This window comes from Fusarium vanettenii, assembly GCF_000151355.1.
Source record: "Fusarium vanettenii 77-13-4 unplaced genomic scaffold NECHAsca_103_unmapped, whole genome shotgun sequence".
NCBI classification, from domain to species: domain Eukaryota; kingdom Fungi; phylum Ascomycota; class Sordariomycetes; order Hypocreales; family Nectriaceae; genus Fusarium; species Fusarium vanettenii.
This window is the reverse complement of record NW_003315786.1, coordinates 5487-22848: the sequence shown is the minus strand read 5'-3', so window position 1 is coordinate 22848 and position 17362 is coordinate 5487. Positions and strand designations below refer to the sequence as shown.

The window sequence follows — 17362 nt, the reverse complement described above, 5'->3', positions numbered from 1 at the left end:
AGAAGATCTCCTTTATAAGGTCAAAAGTCTAATAATAGATCCTACTATTATACTCACTCATCGTTTTAAAATAAATAATATTACTAAAGGGTATTATATGCAGGAGAAGAGGGATAAGGGCCTTATTAAGTGCTTTATAGCGACGCGTTTCTCGGCTCGGCCCGCCCCAGATACGCCAGAGCTCACGACCCTATGATGTATTACTATAAGACTTACTTAAAAGAAAAGTTTTTTAGAATGGAAATTTCAGTTTAGAATAACTAGTATATATTGTAATTCAGTTCGTATACGATCAGCTTGTGGGACAGGCAAGCAAGCGTCACAGTTTAAAAATTTTTCGTAATTATACCTTACATAGTTAACTATATAGTAACTGTTTTATTTTTATATATCTCTTAAGTAGCTATATTAAGATACTTAAACGGGATTAAGGTTTTATTAAGGTTAAGTATTCGCTGCCTTTTAAAATAGCGCTTTAGTGAGTTAAGAATTATCGTAATATGCCGAGATCGGTCTCTTTCTATAGATATTTATCTAATAAAGCGTAAGAACCTATTTATAATATCGATATAGTCCTCTAGTCGCTTAGTTACTTATTTTATAACCCGGCGCTTTATAATATTATGATACCTTAAGAAGCCCTGCCACTAACCGCTGGAGAAGGTAAATAGATGAGACGAACCGGGGTTCATCTGAGTAAAGATTTGCCGGGCCTTCATCCGGAACCACGAGGTTGTGATAACCTTCCGTCAGGCCCTCGCCTCTTTGAACATGCTATAGAGTGCATTTTCGAGCTCTGGCCCATACGGGGAATCCGCTATCGTGCTGATGGACGACAACTTTACGTCCATTGTGACTGCGCTCAAATGGGGCCGGGCTGTTAATGACGCTGTTCAGAAATTCCTACAGGTAAGTCTGCGCCGCTTCCAAAGGGTTGGCTTTGGGTCGCTCCTGACGTCAATAGTTCCAAATCACCGTCAACATCACCACTGTTCTATTGGCTTTTATCACTGCAGTTTATGATGAGAACATGGAGTCTCTTCTCAAGGCCGTGCAGCTTCTATGGGTGAACCTCATCATGGGCATGTTTGCTGCATTGGCCCTTGCGACCGACCCACCAACCGAGAGGATCCTTGACCGATCTCCTCAGGGGGAAAAGGTCCCCATAATTACGACAAATGTCGGTTCTGAGAGGCTCCTGTCGAGCTACCGAGACTCTTGACTAACGCCTAATTCACAGATGTGGAAAATGATCATCGGCCAAGCTATTTACCAACTCGCCGTCACCCTTATCCTCCACTTTGCCGGTCCTGAGATTCTTGGCTACGATCGGCAAGACGAGACTCAGATGCTCGAGCTCGACACTATTATCTTCAATACCTTTGTCTGGATGCAAATCTTCAACGAGTTCAACAACCGTCGCCTGGATAACAAGTTCAACATCTTCGAGGGCATTCACCGCAACCAGTTCTTCATCTTCATCAACTGTCTGATGATCGGTCTCCAGGTGGCAATTATCTTCGTCGGCTTGCGGGCGTTCGAAATTAAGCCTGGGGGCCTCAATGGCGACCAGTGGGCCATCTCATTGGTTACTGCCTCAATGTGTCTGCCCTGGGCTATCGTCGTCCGCCTCTTTCCCGACACGTGGTTCGCCACTATTGCGCGCATCGCCGCGAAGCCGTTCATGATCGTGGACATGTTCCTTTCAAATACGTGGTCCAAGATTATTGGAATGTTCAAGAAGGTGCCGCAGCAAGATGTAGAATCAAACGGCAACGCTCCTGTAGTGGTTGTTTCCGAAGCGTTGAGTATCCCCTCAAATGTCGAAAGGCTCCCGCCAGGTTACTCCAGGGATGTCTGCCCAATTAAAATGCAAGAATGATATTCCCTAAGTTACCTAAATTAGCCTATGATAGATGTCCCAACAATATTTCGAGTTACAAATCGCGACATCACACTGCTCACATCCCCAAATTGATTGATGCCTCTTCTTATTATTGTTGACTGGCGCCAAAGGGCTCCTTGAGCTTCTTGACCTTGGCTGCTCAACCCGGTGACCCTAGTAAGCAACGCAATGAGCTTTTTTCCCCCTTCGGACAAGTTTATGCCGTGCCATAGGCGTAAATTCGTCTCCAGTCCGATGTCAAGGGCAAGGATCACAACCATCGTGAACAGCCTCACGGTCAGCGTGAACGCTACACCACAACCTGCACCAGGAAACAGCCCACTGCCTATAAGATGGGTAGATTGAATATAGGTATAAGGGACTGACTCTCGTCACTCCTTTAGAGAGAAAATCAAGCGCTCATTTGATCCTCATGGCCCATCAGTACAGTACCTGCGACAGATACGGATGTGGCGGCTCTCTTCTGAGCCCACTAGAGTGCTTTTACCCAGCAATACCCTTATACACCATACTTTCCATTCAGCTGTCTCGTTGAACTTGACTCGCTCCTTGGTGTATCATCATCCTCAACCTTTGAGCTCACTATTTCCGTGATGACGGTCTTGTGGATTCCTATAGTTGGCTGTGGGGGCTGACTAGAGCCTTGTCCGTGTTGGCGGCTTGTTGAGACGTCGTCCGTGCTCCCCAGCTCAATGCGTGCTGTATATCGGGTGGGGTTCGCCTTACTTGCTCCTCGTGAGATGAGCCCTGAGAACCTGCTGCGCCCATTCTCCTCGCTGATACCTCCCCGGGGTACATCCGTGGTCCGTGATGACTTGCCACTTGGCCCAATGCCAGACGTGGAGCGTCCGTCTTTGTCTCCGTGTTGAGTGGCACGGACGACCTTCTTAATCAGTTCGGCCATGTTCATCTCGATGTAGAGCTTCGTGAGGTAGGCGAAGCATTGGAACTCAAGATATCTGTGACAAGACTCGTCAGCAGAACGCAAGTCGGTGCGTGAGGGGCCAGAAACACTTACACCACAGCAACTGGAAGAGACATGAGCCCAATTAAGACGACCTTTGAGGTTGTGAGTTCTCTTGAATTTGGAAGTCTTAGAAGAAGCGGTGTTGCGACTCACATCCATGGATATCGAGATTATGATCATGGCAATGTTGACGGCGAAGAGAGTGTTGTACTTCGTCAATCCGTTGGAAATTAACCGTGTTCGAACCAGATAAATGAAGTAGATATTGAGAGAGGCATCAACAAGCAGAAAAATGACCTTCTCTATGCGATCCCATATAGCATCGATGCGGATCCAAGTCTCGGAAATCTGTAGTCGGTTGGGAATCCAGACAATGCCAACTGTGATGTTGATAAAAGTCAGGATTACAAAGGCTCCCCACTTAAGCCTGGAAGCCTTTTCTCGGTTTACCATTAGGAGAGACAGGCGATTGATGATAATTTGCACGAGTAGCTGAGTCTGTTTGGTTTTCATTTATCAGTTTCGGTTCCATGAAACCAGTCTTGGTCTCGGGTTGTGACTTGAACATACCTGGAAGCACCAGCATACAACTTAAACAAAGACGAATCAGTTGCGAGTTTCACGTTAGGATTATCTGGATTTGTCACACGTACTGATGAAGAACCAGATCCAGAAACTGAGTGGGTCAAAGGATGTTAGTCTAGCTCAATCAAGCCCGATTAGAAAGGCGATACCTCGTTTCAATAGTCCCCCACATGTACAGCCAGGTGAGGACACTGATGATTATACAAGCGATCCACTCTCCCCAGATCATCCAAACGTACGCCGTGACCCTCCGAGCTCGTGACCAGGAGCTCGCGGTCTGCTTGCTGGCCTTGGCAGCTGTAAATATGGCCACACCGAAGCACAATCCCCAGAAGATACTGGCAATGTTCATGTGCAGATTGGTGACGACCTCCTCCTTGTACCAAGGTGGCACTAGAAACCCAGCCATGATGGGAATTTCGATGGTCGTCAACCAAATGCGGGGGTTTGGGATCTCTGGGTAAACAGAAGTTGAACGAAAACCTCTCTGGTTCGACTTCACGACGTGAACTAAATCAGAGGGCAAGCAATGATTCTGTACTAAGAATACAGAAGTGCCTCTTTGGCGAGATTGGGGTTTCTGTACTACTTATTCTTCAACTTTGGCGATCTGAGCGGTCATTAAATTCTCTAGCAAAGCTCGAGTCAAGGAGATTCTCTAGTTCATATGAGATGGGTACGAATCAATGAACAAGGTTTGTCCTGTGGGCCTAACCTTCTCGGTCTTGGTGATGGATAGCGCCAACAATGACGGTCAGAACGTACTGCCGATCTCTAAGCTAGACTGATGCATTAAGCATGAATGGTAAAGTATAGAACCTAATAAGGTAGTCAAGATTGCAGTTAGCCTTGTTCCATGCTTCTCTCATTTTAGCTCGAACAACAGTCTCAATCGGGTGCCTCCTGATAGGCGTAAGACACATGCAATGTAACATCGCAACTGGAGGAGGGACCTATTCAAGAAGTTATCTACATGACCATATTAAGTGGCCCCTTAACTAAGAATTGGCTATTCTTGGCTGCTTTGTTCTCAAACTGGGATAGGAACCAAGTCCCTAGGTCGCTCTCCGCGTTATGGGTGTGGGAAGAAGATCTATGGCTTTCATGCAACCAGCAATGCGAAGCCACACCAGGTCGCAAGTGAAAATCGGAAGATAAATGCTGTCGAGCATGCCATTAGCTGAGGAGGTGCATCGGTTGGGAGCGCCCCCTTTCATTGTGCCCTCTCATCAAGGCACCTTTTGACGCGTCAGTCATGACAGTAGCTCTTGACGCCTTAAGACTAAAGCGGTAAGGACCTGCAATGAGACCAAGAGATTTAAGGTTCACAAGCGCGTCGCGGCCCTGCAATGAGGTCGCCACTGACTCGTCGTTAAATGACAACTCATGCTGAAAGGCGCTTCGGGAGACTCTGGATAGATACAGTAGGCCCTCGTCTTGATTGCGCCAATTTAAAACCCAGGGGTCTAAGTAAATCTCTAATCCGCCATCCCCACTTCTTTATTATTTATGCTTTCCCATAACTTTGGTATCGACTTAATAGAAGAAGACGGTCACACCACTCACCTCACACAAGACATAGAATATTTCAACCTGGGCCAAGCGACGCGTCCATGTGTGTCTTGGAAGATTGTGTCTCCGAAGATCTGCGTCTTAAACCAGGGTGTGGTCGGGATTCCGGACTGGACCCTTTCGGATATCCTCGGTTTTGAGAGAGGTACTGGCTGCCCTCAAGCGTACCCGTTGGCTCATGTGGGGCAAGCCCCAAGGCAAGCCAACTAAGCTTGCTTAGTTGATCACAAAGACCTGCAACAGTCAAAAACCTGGAAGATCGGCCAGGCCCGATTTTAGCTCTGTTTTGAGGCGATCTTCATCTTGTGGCTTCATTTTGCAGTTCAAAGTGATCCTAAAGTCAAAAAAACGTGCAGCTTGAAGCATTTGGCGATGCCGATTACAATGACCCCCAAAACAGCCATAATAACGCCTTGGAAGGTGCCGCTTTGGCATCCAGGCCTCGCCGCCTTCCGTGACGCCTCGTCATGCAATTCCGGCTATACCAGCGCCACAAGAGCCTTCCTAGCTGGCTTCTTGCGCGGCCCGGCCTTCCTTGATGATTTCCTGCATCCTCCTGTATCGTGATGTGTGGCGTTGTGGCTGTGAAGGGCACGGCGTGGAGGCAGCTTCCGGCGATGGTGACGATGAGGGCATGGCCGGCGGCTAAGACCGCATCCATCGAGGATTCTCTGTAGCTTGCCTCAAACCTAACAAATCGAGGTCATCGCCATCATCTTCCTCGCTCTCGTCTTCCGTAGGTGCCTGGCCAAGGTCGAAAGTGACGGTATCATCGCTGCCGGCGAGGGCAGTCCAATCCATCGCGTTGAGGGGCTTCGAAGCGTAATTTGCCTTCCGAATAGACTCCTTAACTTCCTGAGGCAGTTGTGTATCTATCATGAAGCCGTCAGTCTTCTGGTTGAGAAGCTCAGTCATCTCCGATCGTTGTGTATCCATCGAGAGATATTCCTTATCCTTTCCTGTATGTTCAAGCCATTTTTTGAACTGTAGCTTCTTTTTGACGCCGTTGATGATGACTTCTTTAGTCGCTCGCCATTCCACTCTGAACTTTTCCATCTCTTGTCGTAGGATAGTGCGGGCAGACCGGATTTGTGCCTTATTCTCCTTCTCACGTGTCTCGGTGATGGATTCCTCTTGTTACTCGCGAAGCTCTTGGAGGCTGATGTTGTGAGAGGAGTCTCTTTGCGGCTTGCCTCTCTTTCCCCGCTTCTTCTCGTGATATCACTTCTCGATCCGAGCTTTACGGTCGTCAACATACATCGTCACCGTGGTCTCGAGGAGGGCAGCTTCTGTGACGACCTTGCTGACTTGCTGGAAGCCTGAGCGGGTCGGTGAGCGTAGAAGCTCGGGATACTTCTTGGCGACGTGCTTTGTGGTATCCAAAGGGCGTTGGAAGCGTGATTCTGACGGCAAAAGCGAGAAAAAGGCAGGATCAACGGCTTTTTGGGGCTTCACTTGCCCCTCAAGAATGTAGGCAATAGAAGGCCCCGGACCGGGGGGGAAAATTGTTGAAATGAGCATGTTGTGTGATTGAAGAAGAAGAAATCTAGCGCTAACCAGCGGAAGCTATTGACAAGAAGGCATCCACATCCCAACCATAGCCATTGATCCGTCAGACAACGGATCTCAACAGTTCTACCACGTGACTTGTACGCACTTTCTTTGCCCTTTCTGATACCTGCGTGTCGCGTGAACTCTAAAAGTTGAAAGTACTTTATCTGTGCGCGTCTGGAGGTGCTCGAACTATCGGTGATTTAAGGCAGTACTACTAAATAAGCTGGAATGCTATATTACAGGAGCGTTATTTAACTACGTAACTTGGCTTGTAAGTAAATAGTAGTATACTATTTAATTAATCTTAGTTATTACTGCTAGGAAATCATTAATAGCTCGCATTCCTGCCTTAGCATTACTCCTAGCTAAGTATTAGGGGAACATAATATAATTATGCGGCGCACCTAGTATAATATAAAGGACTAACTTGCTACTTGCTACTAACTATTTCGAGTTTATAAATAATATATTATCTAGGAAATAATCTTTAGTGCTATAAGTAAAGAGAGCCGAGGGTAGCCTTCCTCTTAAGCTCTCTAGATCTATATAGAGAGGGCTAATATAAGGATCCTTTAACGTCTTAGGCGGAAAGTCTAATAAGAATGCCTCCCGGAAGTTAGTCATATTATCCCGGTCTAGGACGAGACAGGATTATCCCCGGCGGTATGAATAGGCCCTCGGCGTCCAGCCCAGGCTATAACAGCCGAAATGAAGCATAATGCTGTTGGAGAGCACAAGTGTGAGGCAACCAAGGCGGTGGCAAGGTGTGGAAGAAGGAGGAACATTCTACAAGAGATCGTGCCTGTACATAAACAGTGGTTCCCCTACTGCACTTTTAGGATGAATTGAGCAATCAGCATCTTCTCATTTCAATATCCCCCCGCCCTGTGAATCTTTAATGCTGCTGAGAAATTGGCCAACGTGAATGCGGGCGCGCTTGATTATCTACGTATCCCGCATAGACTGATAGAATGTGCGAGTAGATACGACTGTAGGCCCCGCAATACTGATATAAAATACTTCGAACACCCGTTAAGTTGCCAAGGCAAGAGACTTACCGGCTGAATATCCAGCCCGAAGGGTAAATATCGTATATCTGCAATTCAACTCTCCTGGGAGGACCCCCTAGAACCCTCTTCGGGCTGAACAAAAACATATCGATCTGGCTCTAAACATCGAGACCACGACAAAGGCCGAACTGCTCAATCCCCACCATAGCTAAACAATTGTTATTCTCTGCCTTTTCCAACCATTTTCCGAATTGATAGGAAAAAGAGTTCCCACCTCCGTAACAGCAATTCCGACTCGCTTGTAAGCGTGTTCTTGGCCATTCGAAACGCTCTCGAGCAGCAGAAAATGCTGCTCAGCATGCGCCTCGTCGGCATGTTCCCCCTCTTCAAACGGATTAGTGTAAGCAATAAACGCGAGATGGAAAGCCCGGCGTCGCTGTGGCACAGTACAGGCGCTCTGGTCGTCTTCATCAAAAGTTGGACTCTCAGGTTTCCACAGATCATCGGGCTGGGTCATATCGAAGACAGCAAAGGGATCAGCGCGTGGCGAGTCGGGATCGGAGCTCGTCACGTCGCCGTAGGCATCAGCCCAATCGTAGACTTGTGCCGTCTTGCGCAACTCGTGGTATGTCCTCACGCCAGCGTACTTGTGCATCCAGCACCTGAGGACGAACTCACCCGCTTTGACTACTCCGAAAGCGTCCGAGGTGGCCGGTGTTGTCTGCGCGGCTACAAACTCGGGGTCCAGACTAGGCTGCCGTACGATGATGACGTCGTCTTCCACCAAATGATGCTCGATCTCGGCCACCAGTGACGTCCAGCTCCAGCTTGGAGACCCATTGTTGGCAAGCGACGGGTTGGGCACCTCCGTGCCATCGTAGCTTTCCCTGACCGGGCTCCACATCAAGCCGGTGACGATGGTGTTCGTATTTCCAACCCAGAGTCCTGCGACATACCGAGCTTTAGTGAGATCATGGACTTCACGAGCCAGACCCGACAGAGCAGGCAGCATATCCTTTGGAAGTGTCAAATGCCGCCGAGTATATTTTTGCACCAGCGTGTACCACTGCGTCGATCGGATCGATGGTGGAGCTGGCTTCCTTTCTTTCCCGACAAATCTTTGCCGATAATCCAAGACGTCGACAATGTTTCTTTTCATCATTTTTGTTCCGCCCGGCTTTCTCAGCCAGCTATACTGACCGTCCTCAGCAAAGAATCGGCTGCGACATTGCCATATCATTTGCTCTTCCGTGAAATACAGAATGCGTCTGGAAAACAATCTCTCCTGAAGTGTCCAAGCGCGACCGTTCCAGGGCTGCGTGAGGATGGTTTTCCGAATATCCGACATGGAAAACGCATCGGTGACTGTAACGCTGTCTGGGAGTAGGGGCCTCAGATAGAATGTCCCCGCATCCGTTTCGACTCTGGGATGCTTCTGGGTCTCGGCCCGTGGCCGTAGAATCCCATGTTGACAATGCGAAGCAGCCACCGCGCAGATTGTGACCTCAGAACCGCGATAATATTGTCCCATCTTTGCAGCTTCGGCTGCCCAGTCTTCTGGCGAGTCTTGGATAATACAGAGAGCGTCAATCCATAAATATCGCAGGTCGAGTCTCTGAGCTATAACCAATGCGTCTTGAAAGTTTTTCGCGAGCATATCCATGTCGATCTCTTGCGTCATGCTCACGAGATTGTCCTGGAGCAACTTGGTCATTGCACCAGTATTTGGGCCCCAACAGTGACTGAGTGTAGCGTAAGGCAATGATTTCTCTTCGGGGCCAACAATGTGTAACCTTACAGGCTCACGTTGACCGTCGCCAACATCAATAAGCCGATTCGGTATTAGAATGTTGCCGCTCGGCTTGCATAGATCATGGCTTTCCACACATTTGTTTAACCACGATCGTGCCAACTCGAGGACCGAGAACGCCGTTGGGTCTCGTACAACTTCTCGTGAATAGATGGCTGGATTGGTTCTGAATGTGCTACCTGCGTAATATTTAGTAAAGATGTGACGGGAGGAAACGTTATAAGATAGCTAGCTTACGCCGATGCTGGTAAAACTCCAGAACAGGACGGAGGTTTTGCTTCGGGCGTTTTTGAGGAATCGATAAGAAGTCCGGATTATATTCCCAGATTTCCGGGTGCATGGAGGCGAATGAATATCTGGTATAACCGCGAACTCCATTCAAGCAGATCTCAAGACCTTCCTCGAACGAATAGGCACCGATAGATCCGGCTGTAAGCGTTGCTGTGCAGAAATCGTCGTTGGCAGATGTATCTAGTTCACTGGAGTCCAACTGATGCGATAGTGTGACCCAGAGCTGCTCAGGTCCGTGGCAGCAACCCTTTGTCATCAACATCCACTGAATCTCCTCATACTTTTGAGTTCGAATTGCACGTATTTTCTCTGCATACTGCAGTTCAGGATCAATTGAGTCAGGCCCGTTTTCATCAGGCTCCGAATCTTTGTTCTCGGAATCGAGGCTGAGTTCCAATCTCTCTAATCGGTTTCTCAGTTCAGCCTCGTACTCGGCGTCGTCGGCGGTGATTTGAGCTCCCTGTTCCTCGATACGGCAAGGGGTCCATTCATCAGAGTCTTCGAAATATCGGTATTTATCCTTCGCAGAGTCATATTCATAGAACCTGCCGGGACCGACACTGAATTTAAGAGGTTCAGATTTGCCGTATTCAGTTCCGAAGCCGTCGAACAGGTTGTCTGTTGGCCCATAATGGATCGACTCGAATGGGTCATCCGGCGGGCGCCCGATGGCATCGCTAGACGAGCAGTCAGATTGGGACCGCTCGGCCAGCCCTTGGCGTCGAGACCTCGAGTACTCGATAAAGGGCCGAAAGTAGAGACAGATTTCGCAACCTTTCTCGGCGGATGCTATGAGATCGTCGAATGAAGCGTGGTGTCGAACAAGACAGAGATGTAGATACGACGGTTCATGAGAATGGGGGAGCTTGATATGCTTGCACTTGTCACAGAGCATGTCGAAAACTATGCACGCAAGGAGACCCAGGTTTGTCTCTAAATGATGCCTCCGACTCTCAGGATGCTGGTAGTCCAAGTGCAGCGAATGATACAAATGCCGGCACCGATACTGATATCCTCAGTGTTTGTGTACGGTGATCGGCAAGAGATGGATGGGACAACTCAATTGTGTAACACACTCAGGAAGATGATGGAAACGCGGACTTGAGCATAAAAGGTGTTGGATACCAGTATGTCAATGAGAGATGTGTGCTCCGACTTCACGATGCGAAAATAACGCATTTCGAGTGGGAGAGGATTAGGTGCGACTTCTGATTGGCGCTAATCGTCGAAGCTCTTGTGTCGCAGGGTAGGCATGATCTTCACGGCCTCAGGAAACTACTGCGTTAGTAATCTAGCTGTATGCTTTAACTCTGCGGGATGGAGTACCCCGCACCAGAGACAACCTCAGACAACAATCAATCAACACACTGCTGCTGCTCATTATCGTTTACCTGACCCTTGATCCTTTTAGCACGCTCAGTGCGACAGTGTATTTGTTTAGTGTTTCAATAAATACTTTTTCTCTTAGTAATAAGGTAAGACGCCTTTTTTTAGAACTGCGTCTTTCTACTATTTCCGTATTAAATAATAAGTCGTATAACGATCTAGATGTATAGTTTGGGTAGGCTTGGTGATTTATTCAATCTCAACGGGTCGGCAAACAACTCTTGGTGCGGTTTGGAGTTTCGGGTAATTCAATCACGTGGGAGCCCTTGCCAAATAGGTGCTGAGTCAGCGCCGTTGCTCGGCGACGTCAGCTGTCAACACGATCCATCCAACGTCAACCCCTCAATGCAACAACCATCAGCGAATTGCGACAGAAGGCCTAAAAACAAGCCCGCAACGATGTGGCAGGCAGAATGAGACCTCAAGACATCGTCAGCTGGCTCGCGCACATTAAATCGACAACCCACGGCCCGTCCGACACTCCCCGCCTGGACGATCCCACGCCGACCAACACGCATCAACACCACCCTCCGTCGCCGCCCGAATCGCCCAAGAAGCGGCTGGCCATGGACGACCCCGAGTCACCAGCGCCTAAGAGGCAGAAGGTGCACGAAGACCCGAACAGGACGCCCAAAGCGAGCAGCAGCAGGCAAGGGCTGGGATACTTGCGCACTACGTCGCCGACAACCTCTCTTCCCGCCCCGACCCCGACTCCGACTGCTTCAGACACACAATCCTCGGCTTCAGGCCGGTCCTCGCCCTCGAAACAGCTTGCCAGCCTGGAGATTAGCACAGAAGGCGTCGAGCAGCGGAAGCTTTCCCTGGCAGACCCTTCCCTGCCGCCTGCACTCTCTGACCTGCTGTTGGAGCTGCAGAGCTGCAGCAGTAGTGGAGTTGGGATCGTGTCGAGCACCTTGCGAGCCGAGATCAGGGAACAGGCAAAGACAGACGCCACATTCCGCGTCTTCATGGACCACATGTTTGCTGCCGCGGCAGATCGCGATCAACTGGGACCAACTCTTCCGGTCGATGAGGCCACCCGTCTTGTCGAAGAGGCTGCAGAATGCCAGGTATCAAAGCAGAACGAACTGGGATGGAACCAGATGGTTCATAACCCTCTCTTATACTCGGCTATCTACGGCCGACGGCGACGGGATCAACTCGTTGGTTTTGCACCATGCACGACGGCAAAGATCATTCGCGAATATCTCCCCGCAACCACGCCCGCCAAGATGGTGGACTATTGCGTATACTTCGATCCCAAAGCCGACCCGGTTGCTTCTGAAGCTATCCAAACACTGCGCCGCTCTCTGGTGTCCCAGGTGATCAACCACAGCGACTTTCAACCTTTCCGCAAGCGACCCATCGCCATCAGTATCGAGACAAAGAGTCGGGACAGAACCTGGTCGGAAGCAGCAGCGCTGCAGATAGGAACATGGCACTCGGCGCAATGGCGATTTCTTGAGCATCTTGTCAACCGCTCAGGTGGCTCGTTTGGCGGACTACCCTTTCTACCAGCCGTTCTCGTGCATGGGCACGACTGGAGCTTTGCTGCCACCACGAGAGAGGGACGCAAGACGGTTCTGTGGCTTGAGCACCCGTTCGGGTCTTCCTCTGACGTTGTGGGCGTGTACAAGACGGTATGGTGCCTACAACGCCTGGCTCAGTGGGCTGCTGAAGTGTATTGGCCGTGGTTCCGAGAGAACTGTCTCGGTGTTGGCTAAGAATGAGTGAGATTCCGGGTTCTCCCCCTTTGATCCGAGATGGCGTTGTGCCTGGCCTAGAAGCCTTGTGACGTCGTATGCAAGCCACGTCACGCTGAATATGTGTGATCTTATTGAAATCAAGTCCGGCGGCGTTGCTCTAATTCTGATATATTGTAGGATACATATAGAGGATTTGTTGAAACGACTCTGGAGGGAGCGGGCCTGCTGGCGTTGTGGGGTTGGGTCAAGAACATTCGATCTCAGGTAGCATTCGGGAGCAGTCGGGGAACAGGTACTCCTGTTTGTTATGGAGTTGCCTGGCAACTAGAGGGCATTGGGCTACTACGGCGAGCTCTTCCATTTTGGCAGTATCCATGAATTCGACATTCTAGGCATCTTTTTCGGCCAGTCTCTTGAAACGAGTCGTCGGGCAGAGGTAGTAGAAGGGTAGGTCCACGTTAACCGTATGTGCTCATTTTAATTTCTGTTTTCAGAAGGGTGGGTGGGTCGGCTGATGCGGGGTAGACAAGCCGGCTGTTCACCTGGTCCTGAATGATATTTGCAGGGGATCTGTTTTTGGAGAATCTAGCCGCTAAGCAGTACGTCATATCATGCCGAGAACCGGGACTAGGACCCGGATCTCGTCCCCGTAAGTACTATTTCTGTTGGAAAGTAACCACTACGCCAAAACATAGGTGCGCACCACTTAGTTGTTCTTTCCTTATCTCTTCAGTGCGCAAGGACCTCCCGTACCTTGCCCCACATGACCCCAGTCATCCTCGGGTGCTGTTCGTCGAAGACGCGATCTTATTGGCTGAGTCCTCCCGAACACAAGCGAAACCCGACACCCTAAACCCATCATTGATCCTCTCGACGTTGCGGTCTTTGGGTCCGTAAAGAATGCATACCGCCGAGAGCTTAACAAGCTCGCCGGAATCGATGATGCCACGCAACTAGGCAAATCACATTCATAAGATACTACCACAAGGCAAGGAAGATCAGACCGAAGTCAAGGAATATCATCGGAGGTTGGAAATCATCAGGATTATGGCCAGTCTCGATGGCAAAGTCCCTGATGAACCCCATGGCGAGTAAGCTAGAAGAACGGCCGGTCACGCCGCCCGAGGCGCTGACGCCGTCGTCAGAGGCAACAGAAAGTCTTTTCTGTACACCCCGGTCATCGCAATAGCTCAGAATGGCGTTATGAGGCGTTTCTTCTTTTGCGAAGATCGATCGCACGCTTCGACTCTTCCTCACGAAATTGGCAAGGGCTTGGACCGTCAGAATTCAACATTGGTGGATTAAGAGAAGGAATTATCACTCCTTCGGCATGAAAATAAGGTATTACGGCTAAAACAAAGGAAGAAGATTACCTTCAACCCCAATGAGCGTTTTTCGAAGGTCCCCGACATCGCGAAGGTCAGTGATCAAATGTATAAGCTTCTGAACCCCCCAGCAACATAGCGAAAGTCTAGATGACCAAACTTGAGGATACGTGGATAGAATGGCGGCTGGCAATTCCAATGGTGCCCTATTTAGTATTTAAATATTATTTTGTTATTAAATGAAGGGTGTTAATGATGTCTTCGTTGCCCGATCTTGTGGAAAAAGGTGACCGGTTTCTGGGGTGGGGACTTACTACCACTGGCCTATCGGTTAGGTGACCTTCTCTGGCCAGAATATGATCATGCCAGAGACAACCGAGCATTCTATTTAGCTCATATAGATCAGTTTCTAAGCGGCTAAGCCGCCGGGAACACGATGTGGACAGCATGTGTACCACCATCAGTCGCGAAGACTTTTTGGTAAGACTAGTTGACTCCGGTACGTTTGATCTTATGTTCATGGGCCCGCTTAAGATGATTCGAAAGGATTTGAGACTGGTAGAACGCAGGTTGCAGTGCTTGCAATTCTCTTAGCTTGCCGTTCCCTAAACCTACAATTACTCACAAGAAACACAACGATCCCAAGGTAACGGATTCTGATAACCCGCTGGGTTTCAACAGGCAGTGCTCCCCTTCGTCCTCTAGCGTGGATGCCATAACAGACCTTTCAAGTCTTCTAGTATGAGTAAGTGGTCGAGTATGTGTTCGTGGGAACATGAAGCAACAGAGACATGAAATTCTAGCAGATGCTATGGAAAGAGATGGGCCCGCTTACTTTGGTTGCGTTCCTAGAGAATCTCCTCGCAGTTGGCGTCGAATCGAAGGATGAAAAGCCTCGCATTTTGCATGAATTTTTCAGTCTTGTCGAGCTGCCTGTCCCAGCCGAAGAGCGTCTCGACGAACTCGATGCCGGCATTCTTGCCTGGACCTGATGTCTTTCGCTCGGCAACCTTGAGCATGGAGGACTCGCAAGCCTTGAGAAGCCCCCTCAGCTTCTCACTAAGACGGTCACCGACATCAATGAACTCCCCAGCAAGGACCCTGCTCTTAGCGCTACGTGCCCTACCCACAAATTCCTCAGCTCGCTTCACCTTGCCGGCTAGTTGAATAAGGAGAAGCCAGAGTTCACCGGCCATATCGGAGAGGGGGGTAGATGGGCCGTGATGGTAAATAGTCCAGTCATAGATCCACTTGCCAAGGCTATTGGCATCAAACACACTGCCCAGTAGCAGGACGGGCTCCTCGGTGGGATCCCAATTCTTGAGTGAGTAGCCCTGAGGGATGTGGTGCTTTCTGGCATCAGCCTCGGTGGCCTTGGGAGTAGCCAAAATCGGCGTTGTGGTGCAGTGGCAGCTGGTAGGTCGGACGAGTTGGGACTGGGTTGGTAGGACAGCGGTCGAGGAACGGCGGCTATGCACGAAACTGGTGGGAGACTGGAGCTGGGGCACAGGCATCTGCTCTCGACCGTAGAGCTTTTTATAGTAGGCGGTGGGGACGGCAGCTTCCGGGCCGTCGTTGTGATCGTAATTAGCGGACAATCCCAGATCGTATTCAAAGTCTTGAGTGTATAGCGCGGGTCGGCGGTCGTGACGATTGCTGAGGCGCGACTGCGCAGGAAGCACGTAGGTGTGTCCCAGAGCCTCGATGAACTCGTCCTCGTCGGACTCTCCATAGAGGTTGGAGGCCCCGATATAGGCAAACGAGTATTGGCGGTTGCACTTGGAGCGCCGAGACGAAGCGGAGAGCCTAAGCGGTAAAGAAGTTCTGTGGTTTATAACTGCAGTGCTATACTGCCCGAAGCTGCTGTAGCGGGGAGAGCCCTTGGGTGGACGCGGGCTGAAGTTACCCTGCTGGGAGGAGCTGTTGAAGCGTCCGAAGTCTGGTTGGGTTGTAGGACAGTGATGGATCGTCTCAGCCCAGGCGCGATAGGGCGAGGGACTAGGAGTTACAGATGACATCCATGGGTAGACACTGGCGTGGTTGAGGATTGGGCTCCATCTAGGAGTTCCTGGGAAAGGGTAACTCATGATCTAGTAATGCGGCGATGCGTAACTGATATCCGCCAAAGAAAAAACCAACCGCTCTCTTCCAAGCTCGTACAGTTTTTGCTAATGAAATTCTGGAATTTTCGAGATTGCTTGTTCTTTTCCCTTTCTTTAGCATTGATGTGGAGTTGTGGGAACGTAATCCGTCTCGTCATTTGGTGCAAAGAAACTCTGGATTACAATGTTAACAATCAGGACGCGCCTAAACCTCAGCAGAGCCCGATTTTTTCCTTAGCTTCTCGGTGCAATATAGAATATAGTTCTAGTATCTAGGGTATTTCTAAAGAAATTATCCGGGTTAGCATACCAGTAGACGTTATAGTCAAGTATTAAGCGCAGCGGCGGCTTAGCTACCTAATGTTTATTAATTATAATATAGCGGTTCGTCCGCTCAGGGATTTAATACGTGAAAATCGCATTGCTAATATCGGTGAGATAAGGCTTTAATTCGGGATAATTATTAGCTAAAATAGATAATAGTAAGAAGCGCATAAGCGGCTCGGGTAGACTTTGAGATATCCGCGGAGCGATCTTAATTCGCCTACCTATTACCTCCTACTAAAGCTTAATAAATTAACGATCCCCAGCGTTTATAGAGCTCTAAGAGCTATCGGCAAGAGCATAGACCTCTAATTATTAACTGCCGCATAGTAGACCTCCGATGCCTATTATAGCTCTATGACCGAGTTTATATAATAAAAGATTAAGTCAAAATATAATAGCCAAAACTCTTAGGTAAGGAGGCATCCTCGGATATTGTCTATATAGAGAGAGCCCTTATCCTAATACTCATTCGGTGTATTCTAAAGGTCCAAGCGCGAGTATATGTTTATATAAATTATAAACGCCCTCCCCCCCCACCCTCCCCCCCTACCTTTGTAACCTAGTTGAGGCCCATTTAAGCCACTCTATCTTAAAACTCTAAAGGCCCTTAAGCAAGTTAAGTATACCTATAGGCAAAGCTTTTTATATTCTATGGCCCTTTGAAATTGCCTATCCCTCTAAGCTTAAAGATATAGGTGATAAGTAATTACTAGACTCTAAAACCCTCGGCAGATTGGCTAATCCTAGCCATATAAGTTATCTCCCTAAACAAAGAGATTTATAATCCCCTCTAATTCCGAAAATAGGCATTTTAATATCTT

General features: G+C 49.1%; 6 protein-coding genes across 6 annotated transcripts; 3 read left to right on the top strand and 3 right to left on the bottom strand.

The window, feature by feature from the left end:
• Window positions 1-1240: 1240 nt before the first annotated feature.
• NECHADRAFT_19696 (uncharacterized protein) lies at window positions 1241-1642 on the top strand (the record flags this gene model as incomplete). Its single annotated transcript, XM_003039418.1, has 1 exon — window positions 1241-1642. A coding segment is annotated over one exon (402 nt), but the record flags the coding sequence as incomplete, so codon positions are not given.
• Window positions 1643-2771: 1129 nt separating this feature from the next.
• NECHADRAFT_17424 (uncharacterized protein) lies at window positions 2772-3867 on the bottom strand (the record flags this gene model as incomplete). The annotated part of the gene is made up of 6 exons (XM_003039415.1): window positions 2772-2865; window positions 2925-2965; window positions 3027-3371; window positions 3444-3463; window positions 3527-3573; window positions 3629-3867. Coding segments are annotated over 6 exons (786 nt in total), but the record flags the coding sequence as incomplete, so codon positions are not given.
• A 3935-nt stretch (window positions 3868-7802) lies between these two features.
• On the bottom strand, window positions 7803-10590 carry NECHADRAFT_89173 (uncharacterized protein; the record flags this gene model as incomplete). Its single annotated transcript, XM_003039414.1, has 2 exons — window positions 7803-9583; window positions 9642-10590. 2 exons carry the CDS (start codon window positions 10588-10590, stop codon window positions 7803-7805), a joined length of 2730 nt encoding a protein of 909 aa, XP_003039460.1.
• Window positions 10591-11439: 849 nt separating this feature from the next.
• NECHADRAFT_102287 (uncharacterized protein) lies at window positions 11440-13194 on the top strand. The gene has a single exon (XM_003039417.1). The coding sequence runs from the start codon at window positions 11495-11497 to the stop codon at window positions 12803-12805; it is 1311 nt and encodes a 436-aa protein (XP_003039463.1). The 5' UTR covers window positions 11440-11494; the 3' UTR covers window positions 12806-13194.
• Window positions 13195-13754: 560 nt separating this feature from the next.
• Window positions 13755-13976, top strand: NECHADRAFT_56140 (uncharacterized protein; the record flags this gene model as incomplete). Its single annotated transcript, XM_003039416.1, has 1 exon — window positions 13755-13976. A coding segment is annotated over one exon (222 nt), but the record flags the coding sequence as incomplete, so codon positions are not given.
• Window positions 13977-14960: 984 nt separating this feature from the next.
• Window positions 14961-16199, bottom strand: NECHADRAFT_56132 (uncharacterized protein; the record flags this gene model as incomplete). Its single annotated transcript, XM_003039413.1, has 1 exon — window positions 14961-16199. One exon carries the CDS (start codon window positions 16197-16199, stop codon window positions 14961-14963), a length of 1239 nt encoding a protein of 412 aa, XP_003039459.1.
• Between the last annotated feature and the right edge of the window lie 1163 nt (window positions 16200-17362).

Coding starts and splice junctions, on each gene's coding strand:
- NECHADRAFT_102287 (XM_003039417.1), top strand. CDS start 11,495: ATGAGACCTCAAGACATCGTCAGCTGGCTCGCGCACATTAAATCGACA.